This window comes from Muscardinus avellanarius, assembly GCF_963383645.1.
Source record: "Muscardinus avellanarius genome assembly, chromosome: 13".
Classification (NCBI taxonomy): domain Eukaryota; kingdom Metazoa; phylum Chordata; class Mammalia; order Rodentia; family Gliridae; genus Muscardinus; species Muscardinus avellanarius.
The window spans coordinates 24,320,574-24,347,084 of NC_137799.1; the positions used below are offsets into that span (position 1 = coordinate 24,320,574).

The 26,511-nt window shown below is 45.6% G+C and overlaps 1 protein-coding gene across 1 annotated transcript in view; it reads left to right on the plus strand.

Annotated features, from left to right (window-relative positions):
* Nucleotides 1-7,326: 7,326 nt before the first annotated feature.
* The window catches only part of PTGR1 (prostaglandin reductase 1), a gene marked incomplete at both ends in the record, with an annotated part of 28,313 nt that continues 9,128 nt past the window's right edge, over nt 7,327-26,511 (plus strand). Inside the window, 6 exons of the mRNA XM_080708649.1 lie at nt 7,327-7,432; nt 9,938-9,983; nt 11,429-11,485; nt 14,861-15,028; nt 22,514-22,631; nt 25,630-25,785. Coding sequence (XP_080564775.1) covers nt 7,327-7,432; nt 9,938-9,983; nt 11,429-11,485; nt 14,861-15,028; nt 22,514-22,631; nt 25,630-25,785 — 651 coding nt within the window. The remainder of the gene's footprint in view (nt 7,433-9,937; nt 9,984-11,428; nt 11,486-14,860; nt 15,029-22,513; nt 22,632-25,629; nt 25,786-26,511) is intronic.

The window sequence follows — 26,511 nt, forward strand, 5'->3', positions numbered from 1 at the left end:
CCAAACACATGACAGTGGCTTTTGCTTTTTATGCCTTATACATCTTTATCATCTGAATTATTGGATTGGAAGCATTCATTTATTATTTCTATAATTTGAGTGTTTTAAGGGAATTGTTCCCTAAGTTAGATCAGAGCTCACTGACACCTAAAATCAGAAGACTGAACTGAAGAAGGGTTTTCTCTCATAGCAAAAGAAAGGCAATCTTTTCCTTTCATCCTTTGTTCTGTATTGCAACTCTGAGCATGATTATGTAACAGTCAAGCCGCCGAATCACCATGACTCGGCTAACTGCAGCCATTGAGATCCACTGAGTCACGCTGCTCAGCAAAGAAATCCTGTTTGACTTGATCTGGCCAAATGTTATCAATCCCTTCCATTTGACATCAAGTGAATCACAAGGCTCTCTATGTTCCTAGCACGTTATTTCTATAATTCTTACATTGCAAAGACTTTTCATGCCGAAATCTTATTAACTCTTTCAATGTCCAAAAGCACAGTGTGTTAATTATCTTGATGTGCCTGAGACAGGCTTTGTTTACAATAGCTGCCTCATAAGTACATTTTTAAGTGATTGGAAAAATAAGCCAGGCATGGCGGCACATGCTTGTAATTCCAGTACTTGGGAGGCTGAGACAGGAGGATCTGTCTCAGGTTTGTGGCTAGCCTCAGCTACTTAGTGAGGCCCTTTGCAATTTAGTGAGACTCTGTTTCAAAATAAAAATTTTAAAAATTTAAAAATAGGCTGGGGGTGTAGCTTGGGGGTAGAATGCCCCTGGGTTCAATCTCCAGTTCCAAAAATAAATATATAAGTAAGTATGGAGGAAAAAGATGTTTGAGGACCTTGCTACTTGCTAGTAATTATATATATATTTTTTACTATACAAACACACACACACACACACACACATACACACAGCCTTTAGGTGGGACTCTAATATAAGTGGTGGCCCCACTAGAAGGGAGATACCAAGGACGTTGGAACACAGAAGGGCCATTGGGCACACAAGGAGAAGATGGCCATCAATAAGCCAAGGAACAGGAGCAGGTTTCGGGAGAAATCAAACCAATGCATTAATCTTGGACTTCCAGCCTCCAAAACCTTGGAAAAAAAAAAACAAATGTTGTTTCAACCACCCATCCTATGGTATTTTGTCATGGCAGCCCTAGCAAACTAATACACACTCTCTGAGCCACATAGAATTTTTTAAACTCTTTTATTGAAAAAGGTTTTTTTTCTTCTTTTTTGGGACTGAAGATTAAACTTAGGGGCATCCTGCCTCCGAGCAACACCCTCAGTCCTATTTTATTTTTATTTTTAAACAGAGTCTTGCTAGGTTGATGAGAGTCTCACTACTTTCTTTTCTTTTCTTTCTTTCTTTCTTTTGTATTTTTATTTTTTATGGTACTGGGAATGAAACCCAGGGGCTTTCTACCTCCAGGCTATACTCCCAGATCTATTTTATATTTTATTTGGGAATAAGTTCTCACTAAGCTTCTGAGAGCCTTACTAAGTAGCTGAGGCTGGCTTCGAACCTGCGCAATCCTCCTGTCTCAGGCTCCCAAGCACGGGCATTACAAGCCTGCGCCACCACACCCAGCAAGTCTCACTTGCTGGCTGAGGATGTCCTTGAACCTGCTATCCTCCTGTCTCAGCTTCCCAAGGACTAGGATTACAGGCCTGTGCCACCATGCCTGGTTTATTGAAAAGCTTTTGACTTTAGCAAACAACTTTTACTGTGAAACTGACAAAACTGTACTGCTAACATCTGATTGCCCCTCATTGCTGTCTTATGCAGACAGTTGAGAAGTCTATTGCTTTCATTTAGTAACTCGTTAACTGAAATCCTGGGGAGGAGAAAAGAGGAGTCCTACACCCAAGGGCATACGATTGGTTTAGGTGACCCAGGGTAAAAACTAACTTTCACTCATTGGATTGGTGAAAGGCAAAAATAATATCCTCACTCCTGAGGTAAGCTTTGGTTAACAGGAACTCTCAGACACTGCCAGTAGCAAAGCAATGGCTACACTATTTTTATAAAGAAATCTGGTAACCTTTCATAAGAGTTAACTTTATGAAACTGCTATTTCTTCAGGTCAAAGTGGCCACATATCAACGGTGTCATTTGTTTCAACCGAGTACATTAAAAACATATGTTCTAGCCAGGCATGATTGTGCCTGCCGATAATCTCAGTCCTTGGGAGGCTGAGACTGGAGGACTGCCCATTTGTAGCCAGTCTCAGCAATTTAGCAAGGCCTCAGCAACTTGACAAGGCCCTCTGCAGTGAGATCTTGTTTCAAAATAAAAAATAAAATAAGGCTGGGGGTATAGCTCAGAGGTAGAATGCCCCTGGGTTCAATCCCCAGTACCACAATAAACAAATGAATAGAAATTATTTTTACTCAATAATATCACATTTGGTAATACAGCCTACAGAAATAAAAACATTAAAATTATAAGGCTATATAGCCAAGAGTGGTGGCACACACCTGTAATCCCAGTACTTGTGAGGCTGAGAGAGAATTGAAGATTTGAGGCCAACTTTGGCAATTTAGCAAGGTCCTGGGGCAACCTAGTGAGACCCTGTTTCAAAATAAAAGATAAAATAGGGCTGAGGGGGTAGCTTGGAGGTAGAATGCCTCTGGGTTCAACCTCCAGTACCATTAAAAAAAAAATAGAAGACGAATTGTAAGGCTATCCATACAAGGTGCTTATTGCAGGATTATGGGTGGGAACAGAGCAAAATATACCTTGAAATAACTTCAACATTGAGGAATAAATAATTGAACACCTTAATGATGGAAAACTACTCAACAACTAGTTAAGTAACAAGTAACATCTATATCTGTTTGTTTATTTGAAGAGCTGTTTATGATGTTGAATCAGAAAAAAGGGGGCAGAATTTGATGATCTTCAGGACGGTTCTATAGAACTCTCTGCATGGTTTCCGTATGGTCCTGGAGAAGGGAGTAAAGAATGAATAGTGGGCGGGTGACACTTGTTAACTCCAGGAGGGGTAATGGAGGATAGTCAGGGAGAAGTTGAAAGTTCTTTAAACATCTTTGCACTGTTTCCCTGTCTATACTACATGACCCTTAAGACTAGGTTAGGCTTTGGCAATATATGAATGGATAGTTGCTGGGATTCTCTTAGGGCCGGTTGAGAAGTGAAAAGACTGTTATTGGAATCTAGTGTTTATTGAATACGGACCACACACCTGTACTAGCCTAAGCACGTGATATCTCATTTATTTTCCTCTTTTTTTATTCTTTATTTTGAAACAGGGTAACACTGAGTTGCAGAGGGCTTCGCTAAGTAGCTGAGGCTGTCTGCCAACCGCGATCCTCCTGTCTCAGCCTCCCAAATGCTGGGATTACAAGCGGGTGCCACCACACCTGGTTTATTTTCCTCTTTTAAAAAGACATTCAGAGCCAGGTATGGTGGCGCACACTTGTAATCCCCACGCTTTGGAGGCTGAGACAGGAGGATAGCACAGGTTCGAAGCCAGCCTCAGCTACTTAGTGAGGCTCTCAGCAACTCAGTGAGACCTTGTTTCCAAATAAAAATATAAAATAGGTCTTGGAGTATAGCCCGGAGGTAGAAAGCCTCTGGGTTCCACCCCCAGTACCACCAAAAAAAAAAAAAAAAAAGACATTTAGGAGCCGGGCGTGATGGCGCACGCTTGTGATCCCAGTGCTTGGGAGATTGAGACAGGCAGATTACAGCCAGGTTTGCAGCCAGCCTCAGCTACTTAGTGAGACCCTGTTTCAAAATAAAGAATAAAAAAATAGGACTGGAGATGTATCTTGGAGGTAGAATGCCCCTGGGTTTCATTCCCAGTACTAGAAAAAGAAGAAGAAGAAAAAAAAAGACATTTACTTTTCATATGATCCTGACTCCGGTTAGTTCCTGTTAGGCAAGCCCTCAGCCCTAAGGCATGAGATTTCCAAAACGAGTCTAGCTGGTAAACATTATTAGTAGTCTTAGCCCCATCCTGCAGAGGGATGAATTGGGGCAAGAAGTGAAATAACTCCCTCAAAGCCACACCACCAGCAAGTGGCAGAGACAGGCTTCCGAGCACAACACTAAAACCAGCGACTTGGCTTGGGCTTAACAGAGCGGTGGACCACCTCCCCTCGCAGAGGCCGGCTCAGGCGTGATGGGTGGGATGGGTGGAGGCCTCAAAAGGCAGGAGCGCTCTCCAACCTGGAAGATTCTGGGAAGGCTGTGCGGAGGAGGTAACCCTTTTCATTAAGCACCCTGAGGCCCCGCTGCTCACCCCTGCCGGCCTGCGCTTCGGAGACCTCGGCTCTTTCTCCCACCCCAAATCTCCCACTGGGTCCCCAGCCAGCCCGCGGGCACAGCAGGCCCAGGATCGCCCAAGCTGGGCTCCAACTGGGCTTCCACTCTCTGGAGGTCAAGTCCAGAAATAGCTCCGCCCCCGAGAAGCCACGCCCCCTCCCGGACCTGATATAAATGCAAGTCCGGCGCCCTGCGGGCCGCATTTGGTCCTCGTCTCTAGGAAGTGTAAGGTAGGTAGGCACCGACCCTTTTTTTCCTCCTCGCCCTCCTCCTCCTCCTCCTCCTCCTCCCCCTCCCCCTCCCCCCTTCCTCCTCCTCCCTTTCCTTCCACTCTTTCTCCTTTCCTCCATTCGAGCATCTAGACGCCCCCGGGTGGAGCGATTGTGCCGAGCCCTCCCGCTCCCGGCGCTGAATTTTCTCCGGTCTTGCACGCGGAGGAAACTCAGGATCCCGCCCTCCGAAGCGTGGGGTCCCTGCGGGTTCTTGGGGAGACCCGGGACCAGTGCTGGAGGAAGGGCAGGGGCTGGTTGTATTTCCCGGGCACACCCCAAAGCCGCCTGCTCCGGGGAAGGGGCTCACAGAGGAACTCGAGTGCCTGCTGCTGGGGCGAGTGTGAAGGAGAAGAGAGATAGGGCGGGAATTCGGGGATGGGCCAGGCGAGGCCGAGGTGCGCCCGGGGGCTCCGCACCAGGTCCCCCTCTTTGGGTGGATGAGATTGTCCTCGATGGCGCCCGCCTCTGCCCTTCTTCCCAAGGAGGCGGGTCTTCCCCTCCTTGCCAGCAGTTGAAGTTTGGGAGAGAGAGACAACATGAAGAACCATTGCCCCAGGCTGGGAGGGGCTGGGAGATGTTGGTTAAAGGGCACCGAGGGCCAGAGCGGAGGAGTAAGTTTTGAGATCGATTGCACAGCACGGCGACTAGTGAATAATGGTGTAAATTTCAGAATAACGCAATATACTTCAAATGCCTCACGGTAAAAACAATAAAGTGACAGATATATTCCTTAGCTGGATTTATAGCACATTGTACTTCAGCAATGTATATAGTTATACTTTGTCAATTTAAAATAATATTTATAAAGAAGGAGGAAGTCGGGCGTGGTGGTGCACACTTGAATTCCCAGTACTGGGAAGGTTGAGACAAGCCGGGCGTGGTGGCGCAGGCTTGTAATCCCAGCATTTGGGAGGCTGAGACTGGAGGAACACGGTTCACCCACAGCCTCAGCTACTTAGTGAGGCCCTCCGCAACTAGTGAGACCCTGTCTAAAAATAAAGAATAAAAAATAGGGCAGGGGGTCTATCTCGGAGGTTGACTGTCCCTGGATTCCATCCCCAGACCCGCAAACAAACAAACAACTAACTAAAAAAGGCTGGGAGTAGAACACCCCCTGGTTCAGTCCCCAGGGGTGAGGAAAAAAAGAGGAGGGAGGAGGAAGAGGAGGAGCAGAGTTTGGAATTGGACCTCTTCCACTGCTCATTTCCCAAAGTGGAAGTGCCCCCTCCAGGGTAGAATGCCCCGGGCCCCAGCGCTGGCCCCATAGTAAATCACCAGCATTTTCAGGAACCGGGTGGGCTCCCAGTGTTGCCTGTAGTTTGGTGTCCAAAGTCCTGACCCTCGAGCTCAAGTCTGCCTCAATGTGTGAAGGCAAGTTTATCTACTTATGTTAATACTTTTATTGGTGTAGTATAGTCTCAAATCATAATGCTGTTCATAGTGAATACAGGCACCAGCACTTGGTGAGCTTTCCCTGTTCCCTCTTAACCCCACCCACTCCCCATACAGGATATTGAGATTGACACTGGTAGTCTCACATATGTTCATAAGTGTCTCAGCCACCCAAGTACTGGGGTTGCAGGTGCACACTCACCTAGCTGGAGGCACTCCTTCTCCTCCTCTTCCTCCTCCTCCTCCATTATTATTATTATTATTATTATTATTATTATTATTATTTTGAGACAGGGGATTGAACCCTGGCGTACTCTACCTCCAAACTACACTCCTGGAACTTTTTTTTTTTTTTTGAAGCAGAGTGTCACTAGGTTGCTGAGGCTGGCCTTGAACCTGTGATCCTCCTGTCTCCACTTTTGAGCAAAGAACTCTTGAGACTCTTAAGTACTGGGATTATAGGCATGCGCCCACCCAGCTGAAGGTTTCTGTAAGCCTCAGTTTCCTTATCAGTACATTGGCAATGATAACAATGACCATCTTACTTAACAAGACCCCCAGCAACTTAGTGAGGCTGTTTCAAAATACAAAAAACAAGATAGAGCCAGGTATGGTAGCATATGCCTATAATCCCAGTACTTGAGAGGCTGAGACAGGAGGATCGTAGGTTCTAGGCCAACCTCAGCAACTTAGTGAGGCTCTCAGCAATCTAGCAAGGCCTTATTTCCAAATAAGAACTAAAATTGGGCTGGGAGTATAGCTTGAAGGAAGAATGTCTCTGAGTTCAGTAATACACACATACACACACACACACACACACACACACACACACACACACACGACAGAAGGTGTAGCTCAAAGGTAGAGTGCCCCTGGGTTTGATCCCCAGTATCAAAAAACAACGCAAGCCAGGCATCATGGTTCATACTTAAAATCCCAATACTTGAGAGGCTGAGATAGGAGGATTACAGGTTCAGGGCCAGCCTCAGCAACTTAGTGGTGAGGCCCTCCAACTTAGTGAAACTCTGTTTCAAAATAAAAAATAAAATAGGGCTGGGGATATAACTCAGACATAGAATGCCCCTGAATTCAATCGCCAGTACTACAAACAAAACAGAACCGAAAAATAGCAACAATGTCTATCTTAGAGAAAAGTTGTAGGGATAAGATGATATATAGATAAAGTACTTAGCAGAGCACCAGGAAAAAAAAAGTAAATACTCAATGAATGTGGTTGATGCTACCTGGTAATAAGAGAGTTGTACTGTCTGGCCCTGGTGTAATGGTGAGGGATCTGTGAGAATCCAGTCACTTCCTGGCAGCTGACCACCTGTTTATTGTGTTCTAGGAGCTGCACGATGGTTCAGGCTAAGAGCTGGACCCTGAAGAAGCACTTTAAAGGCTACCCCGCTAATAGTGACTTTGAGTTGAAGACTACTGAGCTCCCACCCCTAAAAAATGGAGGTAAGTCAAACTTCAGGCTTGGAAAAGATTGTATAAGTTAGCCTTCGCTGCGTTAACAAACTACCCCAAAGCTTAGTGACTTCAAACAGTGTTTATTAGTTCACAATTCGGAGGGTTGGCAGTTTGCGCTGGGTTAAGCTGAGTGCTTCTACTGCCGGTCTCATCTGGGCCAGATGGTTATTCTAGGAGCAGCCTCACTCACATGTCTGGTGGTCAGCAGGCTTTCTGCTAATGTGCAAGCCTCTGTTCTCATAGTGGTTTCATGGGTCTGGAGCAGCTGGAGTTGGCAAGTTGCAAGCTCTAATAAGCAAGCACTTTTCAAGCTTTTGTTTGTATCATATTTTTTTTCTTTTTTTTTTTTTTAATATGGTGCTGGGAATTGAACCCAGGGGCATTCTACCTCTGAACTGACTCTATTTTATTTTTATTTTGAAACAGGGTCTTGCTAGGTTGATGAGAGTCTAACTACTTGCTAAGGCTGTCCTTGAACCTGTGATCCTCCTGTCTCTGCCTCCCAAGTATTAGGATTACAGGTGTACAGCACCACACCCACTTTGTAGCATGTTTTCTAACATCCCATTGGTCAAAAGAAGTCACATGGCGAAGGCCTGAGTCAAGGGGTAGGAAATAGATTTCTTTTTGCTGGAGATTGAACCCAGGACTTTGTGCAAACTCTCTACCACTAAGCTTCATCCTCAGCCCCTAGAAAGAGGTTTCTTGATGGGAGGAGTGGCCGAGAGACCAGCACACATAAGTGGGAGGTTAGGTATTTGTAGCCAATTTTCATTTGCCACAGAGATCCTTTAGGGTCCTCTATATGAAGACGTGTGTGTGTGTGTGTGTGTGTGTGTGTGTGTGTGTGTGGTGTGTTTTACTGGGAATGGAATCCAAAGACATTTTACCCCCAAGCTATACCTCCAGCCCATTTTTTTAAATTTTTGGTTTTGAAATAGGGTCTCACTGGGCTGCTAAGAGTCTTGCTAAGTTACTGAAGCCTCCTGACTCAGTTTCCCAAGTACTGGGATTACAGGTGTGCGCCACTGCACCCTTCTTGTATGAAGTCTTAATGTCATGTTGGAAGATCCCTCTGCTTCTTTTGATAGTTGAAGCTCAAGCTTGAGGGCATTACTCTTTGTGGCTTTGACCAGGCTGTGGAAAGAGTGTCCTCTTTGTCCTGGTCAGCCCAATGGAGACAGCCAGGTAAACACTGCCCAGGAGCTGCGTGCAGAGCTCAGACTAGGCGATGTCTGTTAGGGGAGTTTATGGGTAAGTAAACTTTTGAGAAAAAGGGGATGCCATCAGCAAAGTTATTCATGAAGGGTCTGCGCAGGAAAGACCCAAGGCCAGCCGTCAGAGATAAGCAAGCAAGCAAACAAAAGCTTTATTAAGACAGCCCAGCTCCCCTTTATATCAGGCAGCTGGGAGGAGGGGGCTTCCGCTCACAGGGGAAGATCGCACAAAGTACGGGGCGTTTACTGATTGGGTGGCTCATACCCCAGTGAGTGTGTTATCAGGGGACTGGTTGTTGGGCATCCCGTGGCCCCCCTTGGCAAGCTATGAGGTAACCAGCACGATCCGGAAGAGAAGCTGGAGAGCCGCCATCTTTGGCATGACTGGGCTGCTTATCCTAACAATTCAGAGTCCCAGAACATGTGTGCATGAGAGTCCCTCCGGCAGAATGCGAATCATTCATACTGGGGCTGGCCATGAAATCCTATGTGAGCACTGTGACATAGTGGTTACAAACTTAACATGGGAACATGTGTTACCATGTGTGACCGCCTGGATGTAGAGTGCCCCCCCCCCACAGAAGTTCATGTGTTAGGCTATGCAGCCAGGTTCCAAGGTGGGACATTGCCAAGGAGGTGGGTCAGGGGTCACGGGGGCGTGGCCTTGGGGAATGACTCTGTCCCTGAAGCCCTCCTCTCTTCTCTCTTCTGTCTGTCTGCCTCTCCTTCCCATGCCATGAGCTGAGAGCAGCTTTTCCTCTGCCGTGCCCTGAGGATCCTGCTTCTGCCATGGAGCCTAGTGACTGTGGACTAACCTCTGAAACCATGAGCCCCCCCCCGAAACCTTTCTTCCTCCAAGTATTTTTTTAAGGTCAAAGCATTTTTGGTCAAAGCATTGAAAAAGCTGACTAAAACACCCTGGGGAGCATGCTAAGTAAATAATACCATTATTATTATGATTATCATCACCATTTTGTAGGTCTAATGTGAGTTCTTCAGACTTGTCTCTTCAATAGAAAGCACAGATGAAAGGCTGGGGTGTAGCTCAGGAGGAGAGTGTTTGCCTAGCATGCACAAAGCTTTGGATTTAATTCCTATCATTGCAATAACAACAACAACAACAGCAACAATAATATAATAACAACAACAATAATAATGTTGAAAAGGACAGGCTGCCCTGAAGCAGAAATATTGTCTATGTGTTTTAGAAGGCCACACACAGTGCAGGTCCCAGGCCTTGCGTTTCTATTTGCTTATGGAATGCTTTGTTTTGCAGAGGTCCTGCTGGAAGCTTTGTTCCTCTCTGTGGATCCTTACATGAGGTATGATTTGCCTTTTAAAAATTCTTATGTTTTCTGGGCGTGGTTGGGAGGCTGAGACCGGAGGATCGTGGTTTCCGGACAGCCTCAGCTACTTACTGAGGCCCTCTGCAACTTAGTGAGACCCTATTTTAAAATAAAAAATAGGGCTGGGAGTGTAGCTCAGAGGTAGAATGCCCCTGGGTTCAATCCCTGGTACCCCCCCAAAAAAAAATTCTTATGTTGTATGTTGGACCCTATTTTAAAGTACCATAGCTCACCTTTTAAAATAGCCAACCAAAAGCTGGGCGTGGTGGCGCATGCTTGTAATCCCAGATTTGTAATCTCAGGAGGCTAAGACAGGAGGATCACTGTTTGTGGAAAGCCTCAGCTACTTAGCAAGGCCCTTTGCAAATCAGTGGGACCCTGTTTCAAAATAAAGAATAAAAAATAGGGCTGGGAGTGTAGCTCGGAGGTAAAACACCCGTGGGTTTCATCCCTAGTATCAAAAAAAAAAAAAAGAAAAGAAAAAAAGAAAAAGAAAAGAAAAAACAAATTAAAAGAAAAAAGAAGCTAAACCTTAACTCATCCATTTCATTACTGGCAGATAATTTGGGCAGAGGTTGCTAAGACTAAAGCCATCTATTCTTGCTTTCCATTGATTGGCAATCTTTTATTTATTTATTTACTTTATTTTTTTTTTTGCGGGTCTGGGGATGGAACCCAGGGGCATTTGACCTCCGAGTTATACTCCCTGCCCTGTTTTTTATTCTTTATTTTGAAACAGGTCTTACTAGGTTTATAAGAGTCTCACTACTTGCTGCAACTGTCCTAGAATCTGTGATCCTCCTGTCTCAGCCTCCTCCATACTGGGATTACAGGCATGCACCACCGTGTCCAACTTATTCTTTATTTGAAGCAGGATCTCACTAAGTTGCTGAGGGTGTTAACTCCATTGCTGAGGCTGGCCTCGAACCAGCAATCTTTATTCCTCAGCCTCCCAAGTACTGGGATTTCAGATGTGCACCACCACTCCTGGCTGCGATCCTTCTTTTAAATATATATGTTTTAATAGCAGATTGATAGAGATTCAAATCTCAAGTTAAAAAGTAGAGCTTAAAAATGATGCTAATTAACATACCTTTTCGTGTGGCTAGTGTTTTCGGTATCAAGTCCCAGCAGTGCCTGGGATCATATTTTTAAATTTATTAAAAGGAACTCACCTTCAGTTTAACACAGTGTTAAGATTCTCCTGGCCGTTCATGGAAAGATACTACCAGGGTGCATCTCTGTATTCCCAAAACAGAGAGCCCTTCCACAGCACCCCACCTGCTCATACCCCCTTGTGCATCCAAGTTTCATTTCTACACACACTTCCCCAGCGGATCCCATTTGTCTTGAAACTCAAGAATTCCCCTAACCCTCGGCCATGCTCTTAAGTACTAAGAATGATTTTTTTTTTTTTTCAGAGTGGCGTCCAAAAGACTGAAAGAAGGTGACGTGATGATGGGGCAGCAGGTGGCCAGGTAATCAGTTCCATCTGTCTCGGAGCTGGAGACAAGCAGCTCTTGATCTCCTTCCCGTGGCCCCTACGGTCCAGTGGTCCAGTCACGGTGCCTCCAGTCATGTAGTGCGCGAGTGTTTGATCTTGGAAGCCACTTGGGAAGAACTCTGGCCTCCTTCCTGAGTAACTGGGAGGGGGCAGGGTGTGAGATTGTTGGGATTCCAGCCATGCTGACATCATTACCATTTGTTTGTTTGTTTGTTTGTTTTTGTGGTGCTGGGGATTGAACCCAGGGCAAGCTACCTGTGGACGGCACCCCCAGTCCCATTTTATTTATTTATTTACTGGTGGTACTGAGGATGGAACCCAGGGACTTTCTACCTCCGGGCTATACTTCCAGACCTATTTTTGTATTTTATTAGAAACAGGGTCTCACTGAGTTGCTGAGAACCTCACTAAGTAGCTGAGGCTAGCTTTGAACCTATACGATCCTCCTGTCTTAGCCTCCCAAGCGCGGGGATTTATAAGCATGTGCCACTACGCTCGGCGTCCTATTTTGAAACAGGGTATTGCTAAATTGCCGAGGAGGAGCTTACTAAGTAGCTGAAGCTGGCCTTGAACCTGCAATCCTCCTGTCTCAGCCTCCCAAATACTGGGATTATAGGTATACGCCACTGCACTGGGCTTCTACCATCTGTACTGGTAATTACTTTAAAAATTAAATTAATCAAGTTTATGATTATTGTATAAATTCAAATAAAACAATATTTTTTAATCTTGAAACAGTAAGTTCCCTCTCTGAACCATAAAGTAAGTTGTTAACATATTATTATTTCAAAACTTGTTCAGTGTTACTTTTTTTTTTTTTTTCTTTGCGGGCCTGGAGATGGAACCCAGAGGCATTTGACCTCCGAGCTACACCCCCTGCCCATTTTTTTATTCTTTGTTTTGAAACAGGGTCTCACTGAGTTGCGGAGGGCCTCACTAATTAGCTGAGGCTGTCTGCGAACCGTGATCCTCTGGTCTCAGCCTCCCGAATGCTTGGATAACAAGTGTGTGCCACCACGCTTGGCTTCAGTGTTACTTTTGTGTGTGTATATATGATACTGGGGATTGAACCCAGAGGCCACTCTACCTCTGAGCTACACACCCTGGCCCCATGTAATTTTCATAGGACCTTAGTATGTTGGTGAAGCTGGCTACAAATCTGAGATCCTCTGTCTCAGTCTCTCAAGTACTAGGATTACAGAAGTGATCCCTGGCTGGCTTGAGGATTCTTACTGACAAGGAAAAAAGTCAAAGTTATATAGGCTAGTATAATTTTGAGAGAAAAATAAGGTTGTGAAACATTATTTCAACTATATAAACACATAAAATATACATCTTAAAATATATTATTGATATTGCCATGAATATACCAAAATATTAGCAGTTATCTTTATTTTATTTTATTTTATTTATTTTGCGATACTAGGGATGGAACCCAGGGTCATTCTACCTTCGAACTACACCCCCAGCCCTAGCCCTATTTTTTATTCTTTATTCTTTGAAACAGGGTCTCACTGAGTTGTAAAGGGTCTCGCTATAGCTGAGGCTGGCCGTGAACCATCATCCTCCTGTCTCAGCCTCCCAAATGCTAAGATTGCTTATATGCGTGTGTGCCACCACGCCCAGTGAGCAGTTATCTTTATTTATTTTATTTTTTGTTATCTTTATTGATTTGAGATTTTAACTGATATTTTTACTTTAAGTTTTGCTGTGGTTTTTTAAATTTGTTTTGATACTGGGGATTGAACCCAGAAGGATTCTACCTCCAATCTACACCTCCAGCCCTATTTTATTTTTATTTTGAAACAGGGTCTCGCTAGGTTAATGACAGTCTCACTACTTGCTGAGGCTGTCCTCAAACCTGCAATTCTCCTGTCTCAGCCTCCCAAGTACTAGGATTTCAAGTGTGTACCACCACACCTAGCTCAATTTAAAATTTCTAAAATAAACATATGACTTTAGGTGTGTGTGTGTGTGTGTGTGTGTGTGTGTGTGTGTGTTTGGTACTGGGGGTTGAACCCAAGGGCAGTCTACCTTCAAGCTACACCCCAATCCCTGTTTTATTTTTATTTTGAAACAGGGTTTTACCAAGTTGTAGAGGGCCTCCTTAATTTGCCGAGCCTGGCCACACACCTGCAATCCTCCTGCCTCAGCCTCCAAGTACTAGGATTACAAGCAAGCACCACCACTCCTAGTGCACCATACAACTTCATGACCTTGTGGGAAGATGGTAAAGAAGAGTAAGAGTGTTGGCTGGGCATGGTAGTGTAAGTTTGTATCCCAGTACTTGGGAAGCTGAGACAGGAGGATTACGGGCTCACAGCCAACCTCAGCTACTTAGTGAGAACCTGTTTCAAAATAAAGAATAGCTGGGTGTGGTGGCGTACACATGTAATCCCAGCACTCAGGAAGCTGAAACAGGAGGAAAGCGCAGGTTTGAAGCCAGCCTCAGCTACTTAGTAAGACCCTGTTTCCAAATAAAATATAAAATAGGTCTGGGAGTGTAGCCCAGAGGTAGTAACACACATGAGAGAAAGAAAGAAAGAAAGAAAGAAAGAAAGAAAGAAAGAAAGAAAGAAAGAAAGAAAGACAGACAGACAGACGGACGAACTGGAGGTAGAGCTCAGAAGTAGAATGCCTATAGGTTCAATCCCCAGTACTGCAAAAAATCATAATAATTATGATAATCATAATAATAGTAAGAGTTGGAGAAGATCAGAGTAAGGAAATCTGTACATGAGACCAAAAGAGGCAGCTTAGAGAGGGGGCAAATAGCCAGAGATGGCGACCTGGAAACCCGCGGGCAGAGACGTGGCTGACCTGCAGTGTGGGCTGGAGGCCGCGGGGTAAATCAGGTCATGATCTCGCAGGCAGGAGGCTGCTGGGCCTTGGTGGAGTGTGGGGTGGGAGTGGGTGGCAGCAGGCGGTCAAATCTGGCTGTTAGAGGAAGAGGCGGGCAGCACAAGATGGCGGAGCTGAGCACGCTTACACAGGGAAGGAGAGAGTCGGCCAGAGGGGAAGCTGGCGCCCAGGACACCAGCCAGAGGATGGAGACCTAGGGAGGAGTGGGTGGGCCAGCTGAGAGTTCTCTGACGGACCCTATGCGAGTCACTGAGAATCAAGACGGAGCCATGAGAGGTGTCAGTCATGGAACGTCATCCTCATTAGCCTTTTGTGAGAACTAACCACCCAGCACCCTGACTCCCATGAAGAGGTCTGGGAGTATAGCCCGGAGGTAGAAAAGCCCCTGGGTACCACCCCAGTAACACACACACACACACACACACACACACACACACACACACACAGAGGAGGATGTGTTAATGTCTCAATACACTTTGTTTTTCAGGGTTGTAGAAAGCAAGAACTCAGCCTTCCCAACAGGAACCGTTGTAGTGGCTCTTTCAGGCTGGACAACGCACTCCATTTCTGATGGGAAAGCACTGGAAAAGCTGCCTACAGAGTGGCCAGATGCGTTACCACTGTCGTTGGCTCTGGGGACCGTGGGCATGCCAGGGTAAGTTTCACGAGTGCATTTTATTTGCTTGAATGCTTGACGCCTGGTTTTGCAAAATGGTTTGTCTAGAACTTAGTTGACAAGAAGAGACTTGAGATCTTATAGGCCAAGGCGCTGATTAGAGAAGATGGTAGGATTGAGAAGGGAGAGAGGCTAACCAAAGAGTCCCTCTGTGGGTGAGTGGACATATACACAATGGAATACTATACAGCCTTTAAAAAGAAGGAAAGTCTGACAGGACATCATGGATAAACATGGAGGATATTAAGTGAAATAAGTCAGACACAGAAAGACAAATACACATGACCTCACTTATATGTAGAATCCAAAAAAGTTGAATTTATAGAAGCAGAGAATAGAATGATGGTTAGCAGGTGCTGAGGGGCCAGAGGAAGGGGGAAATGTTGGTCAAAAGATACAACATTTCAGCTGGGTGTAATGGTGCCTGAAATCCTAGTACTTGAGAGGATGAGACAGGAGGATTACAAGTTTGCAGCTAACCTCAGCAACTTAGCAAAATCCTGTTTCAAAATAAAAATAAAACAAAATAAGGCCAGGAGTGTCGCTCAGAGGTAGAACACCCATGAGTTCAATCCCCAGTACCACTAAAAAGAAAAAAAAAAACAACAGGTGTGGTGGCTAACGGTTGTAATCCCAGCATTTGGGAGGCTGAGACAGGAGGATTGTGGTTCAAAGACAGCTTCAGCTACCATTTAGTGAGGCTCTTTGCAACTCATTGAGATCCTGTTTCAAAATAAAGAATAAAAAAATAGGGCTGGGGGTGTAGCTCAGAGGTAGAATGTCCCTGGGTTCAGTCCCCAGTACTGCAAAAAAACAAAAAACGATTAAAAATTTTAGTTAAACGAGGCCTAAGTTCTAGAGATACATTTAGTACAACATGGTGATTATAGTTAGCAACAATATTTTAAAGACTTGTAAATTGCTAAGAAAGGTAGATTTAAAGTGTTAACACAAAATGATAGTGATGTGAAAATCTTTCTGTTAATTGCCTTGATAAAGCCTTTCCGCTATACATGTATATATTCTTTTACTTTATGTACTTATTTTTGTGGCACTGGGGATTGAATTCAGGGACATTCTATCTCTGAGCTATACCCCAGCTCAGTTTTATTTTTACTTTGAAACAGGGTCTCACTAGGTTGATAAGAGTATCACTATTTGCTGAGGCTGACCTCGAACCTGCAATCTTCCTGTCTCAGCCTCCCACATACTGGGGATTACAAGTGTGTGGCACCATGCCTGGCTATATATTCTCCTAAAAAACATGTAGCCAGTGCCAGGCGTGGTGGCGCACGCTTGTAATCCCCGCGCTTGGGAGGCGGAGACAGGAGGATCGCGCAGGTTCAAAGCCAGCCACGCTGGCTTAAGAGACCCTGTTTCCAAATAAAAAAAAATATATAAAAATAGGTCTGGGAGTGTAGCCCAGAGAAGGGTTTACAGGAACCCCAGTACCACCACCAAAAAAACCAAACATGTAGCCAGGCATGGTGGAACACACCAGTAATCCCAGTAATTGGGAGGCTGAAACAAGAGGATGGCAGGTTTGAGGACAGCTTCTGTCACACCAGTTTGAGGAGTTCTCATAGAGACCACCAGGAGACCATCACCATATGCAAAAGCAAAGCGCTTTTATTCGGGCTTAAGCTAGGACTCTCAGGCTTCACCGATGCAGCGGATCCGTAAGCCCTGAGCAGCAGCTAGACAAAGCTTTTGAGGTGGTTAGGGTAGGGGTGGGGGAACTATTACTACATGATTGGGTGACTTCTGAACAAGGTTGGTCTGGTGCAAGGGGATTGGTCCATACTGACCATATCAGCTTAAACTTTTTTTTTTTTATGGTACTGGGGATGGAACCGTTCTACCTCCAGGCTACACTCCCAGACCTATTTTATATTTTTATTTGGAAATAGGGTTTCTTAAGCCAGCAAGGCTGGCTTTGAACCTGCGAGATCCTCCTGTCTCTGCCTCCCAAGCATGGGGATTACAAGCGTGCGCCACCACGTCCAGCACAGCTTAAACTTTTTTAAGTGCAAGTGTTTGGGTTTTAACAGTGAGTATTCAGCTGGGCTAACAGCCAATAGTTAGCTGACCAAAGTCAATCCTGGCTACAGCTCTTGGCTGATAGCTTAGAGACAGAGAGAAGGATTTTGTAGAAGGATTTTGTTCTGCCTAAGTCTTATTAACAATTTACAGTTGTCAGGGTTGTTCACTTCAGCAAGCAGTGACTCTACTTATTTATTTTTACTTTATTTATTTAATTATTTTTGTGGTACTGGGGATGGAGCCCAGGGGCATTCTTCCTCCAAGCTAAAACTACCCAGCCCTGTTTTTTATTTTTTATCTTTTTTTTTTTTTTTTTTTGGTGGTACTGGAGGTAGAACCCAGAGGCTTTCTACCCCAGACCCATTTTATATTTTATTTGGAAACGGTCTCACTTAAGTTGCTGAGAGCCTCACTCAGTAGCTGAGGCTGGCTTCAAACCTGCGTGATCCTCCTGTCTCAGCCTCCCAAGTGCGGGGATTACAAGCGTGCGCCACCACGCCCGGCTATTTTTTATCTTTTGAAACAGGGTCTCACTGAGCCATAAAGGGCCTTACTAAGCAGCTGAGGCTGGCCACAAACCATGATTCTCCAGTCTTGGCCTCCCAAATGCTGGGGTCACAAGTATATGCCATCACTCCTGGCTCGAGACTCTTTATCTATTTAGTGAGACCCTATTTCCAAATAAGAAATAAAATCGGGCTGGGGGCCAGGCATAGTGGCGCACACTTGTAATCCCTGCGCTTAGGAAGTGGAGACCGGAGGATCGTGCAGGTTCAAAGCCTGCCGTGCTGGCTTAAGAGACCCTGTTTCCAAATAAAAATATTAAAAAATGAGTCTGGGAGTGTAGCCTGGAAGTAGAAGGGTTTCCAGGAACCCCAGTCCCACCCAAAAAAAAATTAGGCCGGGGGTGTAGCTCAAAGGTAGAATGTCTCTGGGTTCAATCCTTAGTACCACAAAGAAAAAGAAGAAAAAGGAGGAGGAGGAAGGGAAGGAGGAAGAAGAGGAGGAGGAGGAGGAGGAGGAGCAGCAGCAGCAAAAGGAAAAGGGTGGGCTATAATTCTCCTTGACGCTGAAGGAAAGAGAGGCGAAGTCGGGTGGGAGCACGCCTGGAGTCTATAGAGAACTCAGGCTGAGCACGTGGTCCAGGCTGCACGTGGTCCCCAGGAGCTGCTGGCAGGGGGTGACCATGAATCCCTTGGCACCTCTGGCTCCAGCCACCGCTTATCTCTGCCTTCACTCCAGGGTTAAACAGAGAGAGTTCCATCTCCCCACCTTTCTCTACTTCCTCCTTTCTCACCTTACCTGTAGATATCTGAGTTTTCTGAGTTATAAGAAAATCTGAAGTTTACATAATTGAAATGAATCACAAGAATATCCTACAGATACTCAGCTGGGAGCAGGTTTAAAATGCTCAAGCCAAGCTGGTAGAGCAGCACACACCTGTCACCCCAGCACTCGGGAGGCTGAGACAGGAGGATTGCAGGTTTGAGACCTCCACAACTTGGCAAGACCCCCATCAACCCAGAGAGGACCTGATTTAAACAACAACAAAAGTAAATAAATAAAAGAGGCAGGGGTGTAGCTCAGAGGTAGAATGCACCTGGGTTCAGTCCCAAGTACCACAGAAAATAATAAAATACACTTATCACCAGGAAGCTTGGTTCATTCTGTGTCTACTCCCGAGTTCCCAGCTGAACTTTACACCGCAAGTTTTCTTTTATGTTCCGGAGAAGCAAGGTCATTGCTTTTAGCATTCCTAAAACTTTCCCAGCCTGGAATTAATCTCTTTCCTTTCTCTCTACTGTGTGATCTCTTTTTTCCTTCTTTTTCCCACCCTCCTTCCCTCTTCTTTTAAAGGACTTCTACAAAATGAAATGGAAAAATATACCCCCACAAACAATCAGCCTCTGATTTAAAAAAAAAAAAAACCCTTGTATGTCCACCCCAAGTTCATATTCCAGTCAGAATTTGAATTCAGAGTCATCACTGAGAAGACATCACTCTGAAATTAGAGGATGCTCAGTACCTTCTTACACTCAGTCTCTGGACCTGAACAGCACTTCCTGTTCTCCCCTGCACCCCCCTACTGGTGGGCACTCTTCCTCCCGCCCGCTGCTTTGTGGACTGGGAGCCTGGGGTAGGGGAGAAAGTAATTTGTAAATGTTAGGCAATCTTGACTCCCAAAAGAGAAGATAATTTGTTCATTGGATGCATCTTTTTACTTATCTGCCCCAAGCCCCTAAGGAGCACACTTTTATACCAACCAATCAACGTTATTCCAGTGGTTCTCAATGATGAGGGGATGAGTTACGCCAGGCCGGTCCCTGAGCATCCTTTAGCAACATATTACCTGTCCTTTGATACTGCCCACAATTAGAGATCGCTTACCAATGAAATGGGTCAATTGTTTTATTTTATATTTTACTTAATTTATTATTAGTACCAGGAATAGAATGCAGGGGGATTCTACCTCCAAGCTATACTCCTAGCCCCTCTCCCTCCTTTTTTTATTTTATTTTATTTTTGGTGGTACTGGGGGTGGAACCCAGAGGGTTTTTACCTCCAGGCTATACTCCCAGACCTATTTTATATTTTATTTGGAAACAGGGTGTCACTAAGTTGCTGAGAGCCTCACTAAATAGCTGAGGCTGGCTTTGAACCTGTGCAATCCTCCTGTCTCAGCTTCCAAAGCATGGGGATTACAAGTGTGCACCATCACACCCAGAGGCCTCCTTTTTTTTTGGTGGTAGTGGGGTGGAACCCAGAGGCTTTCTACCTCTGGGCTATACTCCCAGGCCTTTTTTTCTTTCTTTCTTTTTTTTTTTTTTTCTTTTCCTTTTTGCGGGTCTGGGGATGGAACCCAGGAGCATTTGCCCTCTAAGCTACACACCCTACCCTATTTTTTTATTTTTTATCTTGAAATTGGGTCTCACTGAGTTGCAAAGGACCTCACTAAGTAGCTGAGGCTGTACTCCAACCGTGATCCTCCGGTCTGAGCCTCCCAAGTGCTGGGATTACAAGCATGCGCCACCACGCCGGGCTCTATTTTTTATATTTTATTTGGAAACACTATATTTTATTTGGTCTCACTAAGTTGCTGAGAGCCTCACTAAGTAGCAGAGGCTGGCTTCGCACCTGTGCGATCCTCCTGTCTCACAGCCTCCCAAGGGCGGGCATTACAAATATGCAATGCCTGGCTCCTCCTTTTTATTTTAAAACAGGGTCTTATTAAATTACTGAAGGGCTTGCCAAGTTGTTGAGGCCAGCCTTGAACCTACAATCCTCAGGTACCAGCCTCCAAAGGACTAGAATTACAGGCATGCACTACCACGCCCAGCTGAGATGAGTCCATTTCCAAGAATGATATGACTGTTGCTATAGACGATAAATGAAGTTGAACTTTGAAACCAGAGTGTTTTTCAGGTCCAAGCTCCACACTTTTAACCTTTCCCCAAAGGATTTCATCATTCCCTTCAGTTTAGTTGGGAGAGCTCATGAGTTCTGTTCCCCAACTTGTCTTAGCTTAGACCAAGGTGCGCCTTGTATTTTTCCCCTAGCAGTTCTTTGTTGTTGACTAGTCCATCTACTCTGTTCCTAGCAGTCAGCTTTCCATCACTACAACAAAATGCCCGGCGTAATCAACTTATCAAGAGAAGTGGTTTATTTTGGTTCATGATTTTAGAGGTTCCACCGTCCATGATAGATTGGGCCTGTAGATTTGAGGCCTATGGTGAGGCCGCACCTCAAGGCAGGAGTGTGTGGTAGAACAAAGCCACTCAGCCCGCGGCCAGTTAGTGAGAGAAAGGAGAGACCAGGGTCCCACAGTCCTCCCAAGGCCCCAGTGACCTAAAGACTTCCCCCAAGGCCCCTGCCCCTAAAGCCTATGTCCCCTCCTAGTAGTGCTGTGCTGGGGGAGAGGCCTCACTCATGGGCCTTTGGGGACATTTAGGATCCACACTCTGTTTTGTGCTCTAAGATGTTGATGTGTTGATTCTATTAAGTCCCCTATCCTCCAAAGTTCGCCTTTTACGTGCGCATGTCTGTGTGTGTGTGGGGGGGGGTACTGGAGATTGAGCCCAGGGCCATTCTACAGAATCTCTGACCTACACCCCCAGCCCTACCTTATTTTTTATTTGGGAACAATATAAAATTTGCAAAGCTCCAAGCTCAGTGTTGGTTGGTAGAGGGCAACACCAGCTCCTTGCTCGATCCTGATCCGTGTTGGTGTTCCCCTGCTCTTGGGCTGAAACCCTCCAGCTCCATCCACTGCAGGCTCCTGCCCACTGGGGTGCAGTGGGGTCCCCTCCCAGTCCCCACCAGGACCATCTGTGCAGCGGTTTTGTAGGTTCAGTAGTCCTTTCCTGGCAGGCTGAGTTCAGCAGCCCATTGAGATGACATGGGGAAAGTCCAGAGGCTCTCCCACACCTCTTTGGAGCCGTGGAAAGCACAAGATGCTCCCTCTGACGTCTCTGGCCCAGACCTATTGTAGCATTGTATCTACTCTGGCTAAGGCACCGTGATCTCAAATGGCTTTCTCCATGAAGCTCACCATCTCCCTAGGACTCAGTTGGAGAAGAGGCACAAACACTCCATTCTTACATCCCCCAAGTTTAAGGGAGTCGATCTCCTCTTACCCCTGAGACTTGGCTCAGACATGGGATAGGATGGGGCCCCTTTCCAGCCAATTCTCCATTCCATTCCTAGTCATCTTTATTCCTATCTGGGAGTAAAGAAGGTGGGAGCTGGGTATGGTGGCACAGACTTGTAATCCCAGTACTTAAGAGGCTGAGATAGGAGGATTGCAGGTGGTTCGCAGCCAGCCTCAGCTACTTAGTGAGGCCTCAGCAACTTAGTGAGACCCTGTTTCAAAATAAAGAATAAAAAACAGGGCTGAGGGTAGAACAAGTAGAATACCCCTGGGTTCCATACCCAATACTGCAAAAAAAAGAAAGAAAGAAAGAAAGAAAGAAAGAAAGAAAGAAAGAAAGAAAGAAAGAAAGAGGTGGACTGATAGTGGTTAGTAGCATTTGTTTCCTATATTTCTAATCTTATGCTGGGACCCATGGCACTGGGCTGCTAAGAAGTCTTTCGGGGTTTATATAAAGAGTTATAAGGGAGCCAGGCGTGGTGGTGCACGCTTATAATCCCAGCATTCCGGAGGCTGAGACCAGAGGATCACGGTTCACGGACGGCCTCAGCTACTTAGGCCCTCCATAAGTTAATGAGACCCTGTTTCAAAATAAAGGAAAAATAAGGCAGAGGGTGTAGCTTTGAGGTTGAATGCCCCTGGGTTCCTTCCCCGGACCCTCAAACAAACGAACACACACACACACACACACACACACACACACACACACACACAAACACGAGTTCTAAGGGAAAGAAACAACTCTGTTTCCATATCCTATTCTCTTCCCCTAGCCTAACGGCCTATTTTGGCCTACTTGATATCTGCGGTATGAAGAGTGGAGAAACGGTGATAGTGAATGCGGCGGCGGGGGCAGTGGGCTCAGTCGTGGGGCAGATAGCGAAGCTCAAGGTAAGTGTCTTCCTCCAGGTTCCACGCGTGCACCAGGCGTGCAGCAGCAGCCGATGCAGCGCTCTTCTTCCCTGGCCTCCCGTGTTGACAGTCTAGTTAGTGGATCTGGTTCTGAAGTTGGAGATTGAGCCGGCTGTGATGGTGCGCTCTTTGTAATCTCAGTACTTGGCTGGGCTGACACAGGAGGGTCACGGGTTCGCGGCCAGCCTCAGCTACTTAGTGAGTCTCAGCAACCTGGCAAGACCCTTTTTCCAAATAAGAAATAAAATCAGGCTGGGGTATAGCTTGAAGGTAGAATGCCTCTGGGTTCAATCTCCAGTAACACACATACACGCACACACACACACAGAAAGAAAGAAATGTATTTCCAACCCCTTCACTCAGATCTTGGCCATGTAACTTGTTTGACCAATGAGATATTAGAAAACATGATACAAACTGGGTCCGTGGCGGCACACACCTGTAATTCCAATACTTGGGAGGCTGAGGCAGGAGAACTACAAGATCCAAGACAGCCCCAGCAAGCAGTGAGACTCTCCTCAGCCTAGTGAGACCCTGATTCAAAATAAAAGTTAAAAAAGGGCTTGGCGGGTGGGTAGTTTAGAGGTAGAATACCTCTGGGTTCAATCCTCAGTATCATACACACACACACACACACACACACACACACACACACACAAAAGTTTTGAAGTAAAGAGATTGAGAAGCCGGGCATGGTGGTGCACGCTTGTAATCCCCACGCTTGGGAGGCTGAGACAGGAGGACTGCACAGGTTCAAAGCCGGCCTCAGCTACTCAGCTACTTACTGAGGCTTTCAGCAACTTAGTGAGAACCTGTTTACAAATAAAGTATAAAATAGGTCTGGGAGTGTAGCCCGGAGGTAGAAAGCCCCTTGGTTCCACCCCCAGTACCACCAAAAAAAAAAGATTGAGAACTGAAGCAAAGATAAGCTGAGCATTACTATTTGATAACATTGCAAAGTACCAAGTTAGAAATGGCCTCTGTATAGAGTAGTGAATTAATTAATTAATTGTGTGTGTAACATTGGAGATTGGTCCCACAGGCATTCTACCTCTAAGCTACACCCAAGTCCTATTTTTATTTTTATTGGAATCATGGTATGCCACCATGCCCGGCCTGAGTAGTGAATTTTATTTATTTATTTATTTATTTATTTATTTATTTATTTATTGCAGTACTGGGGGTTGAACCCAGGTGTATTCTACCTCCAAGCTATGCCCCACCCCTATTTTTTATCCTTTATTTTGAAACAAGGTCTTACTAAATCGTCAAGGGCCTCACTAAATAGCTGAGGCTGGCTGTGAGCCTGCGATCCTCCTGTCTCAGCCTCCCAAGTACTAGGATTACAAGCATGCGCCACCATGCCCCACCAAAGCAGTGAATTTAGAAGTCATAATTTTTACAAGGCTTTCTATATGGAGAGATGGGAATTGGGGATTGAACCTAAGGCATTTTACTTCTTAGCTCTTCCCCCATCCCTTTTTATATTTTATTTTGAAACAGGGTCTCACTAAGTTGCTGAGGCTGGTCTTGAAGCTGCAATCCTCCTGTCTCAGCCTCGTAACTGCTGGGATTATAGGCATGCCCACCACCATGCCCGGCTTAGGCATTCTCTTCTCACCTCCTTTCTCCATGATTGTCTCAGCAACAGAAAGAGACTTGAGATCACCTGAACCAAGAGTCATTGCCCACCTGGCCCCATCACAAACACCAAAGCACCAGAAGCAAGTGAAGGGCACAGCAGTGGGGCCGTGGCCTGAGGACTAATTCCTGGGAGGCACCCGGGGCACAGAAACGCTGACTCTGAGCCGGGCATGGTGGTGCACGCCTGTCACCCCGGTAATAGAAAGCTGAGACAGGAGGATCTCAGGATCAAGGCCAGTCTTAACAACTTAGTGAGACTCTCAGCAACCTAGTGAGACCCTGTTTCAAAACAAAGTAAGATAAAATAAAGCGAGAAGTATAGAAGTATAGCTTGGAGTTACAGTGCCTCTGAGTTCCATCTCCAGTAACACAAACGTAGATAGATAGACAGATAGATGGATGGATAGATAAAAGAGATGCTGGCACACCCTTATAATCCCAGTATTTGGGCCACTGAGACAGGAGGATCGCAGGTTCACAGCTAACCTCAGCAATTTAGTGAGGCCCTCTGCAACTTAATGAAACCCTGTTTCAAAATAAAAGAATAAAATCGTCTGGAGGTGTAGCTCAGAGGCAGAATCTCCTGGGTTCCATCTCCAGTAACACAAAAGAAAATAAATAAATAGGATTTTTATTATAAAGGTTTAATAAGATTTACCCTGAGACTGAGACAGACCTTAGGATCACAATTTTAAGGACAGCCTCAACAATTTAGTGTGTGTGTGTGTGTGTGTGTGTGTGTGTGGTACTGAGGATTGAACCCAGGGGCATTCTACCTCCGAGCTACATACACCTCAGCCTTATTTTTAATTCTTTATTTTGAAACAGCATCTCTCTGAGTTGCAGAGGGCCTCGCCAAGTAGCTGAGGCTGTCCGTGAACTGCGATCCTTCTGTCTCAGCCTCCCGAATGCATGCACCGCCACATCCGGGAGCCTTCAACAATTTAATGTGACCCTGTTGCAAAATAAAAAGTAAAATGGGGCCGGAGGTATAGTTCAGAGATACAATGTCCCTGGGCTCTATTCCCAGTACCAAAAAAAAGAAAAAAGAAAAAAAAGAAAAAACCCAGGCTGTCAAATTGGTAAGCTGTTAAAGCAGTAGGCTGAAATGAACTGCAAACCAAATAGACACAGAGTGAACTGCTGGGTGGTTGGCGGGCTGAAGCTGGGTTGCACTGGTTCAGGGACTCATTTCAGCGGTGAGTTCTGTTGATCTGTCTGGTATTCCTCACAGGAGGAGCGTTCTTGGGGACCCCAACCATACTAGACTAGGAAAGGAGAGTTAGCCCACGCCTCTAGCTCATTAATGGTTCCCATTTCTCTCCCCATTCAGGGCTGTAAAGTTGTTGGATCAGCGGGGTCTGATGAAAAGGTTGCTTATCTTAAAGAGATTGGATTTGATTTTGCCTTCAACTACAAGACAGTAGAGTCTTTGGAAGAAACATTGAAAAAAGCCTCTCCTGATGGTTATGATTGCTATTTTGATAATGTAAGTACAAACTGGATAGAATGGCCCCAGCTGGGCTCCATTCCAAGTACTACAAGAATAAATAAGTAAATAACCGCCGGGCGTGGTGGCGCACGCTTGTAATCCCCGCGCTTGGGAGGCAGAGACAGGAGGATCGCGCAGGTTCGAAGCCAGCCGCGCTGGCGTAAGAGACCCTGTTTCCAAAAAAAAAAAAAAAAAAAAAAATAGGTCTGGGAGTGTAGCCCGGAAGTAGTAGGGCTTCCAGGAACCCCAGTACCACCAATAAATAAATAAATAAATAAATAAATAAATAAATAAATAACCATCATAGATCCCCACAGTGTCAAGTAGCTCGTCTCTACCTCCTGTACTTACTGATCCCCTCGCATTTGGCATTCATACCCCATCCCGGGCTTCCCAGAGCCAGAGCGTCTTGAACGACACTGCACTGCCCCCTGCTGTCCCCAGCCTCTGGTCCTCTCTATGTAAGTCCAAAAGAGAGGGCGAGCATCCGCCTTCCTTGTTCAGCCTCTCTGTCTTTTGCCCTGTGCATCTCTGCAAATGACCAGGGAAACCTCTGGGAGTTTTGGGTTTGAAGCTACAAATAAACTTCAGCACGGACTCCACTAACAACAAGGATAGACTTCTATGGTATGCAGACTTCTCCTGTTCTGTGAATTATGTTCACTTTCTTGATGGTATCTTTCGAAACATTAAAGTTTTAAACGTTGGTTTTTTTGTTTGTTT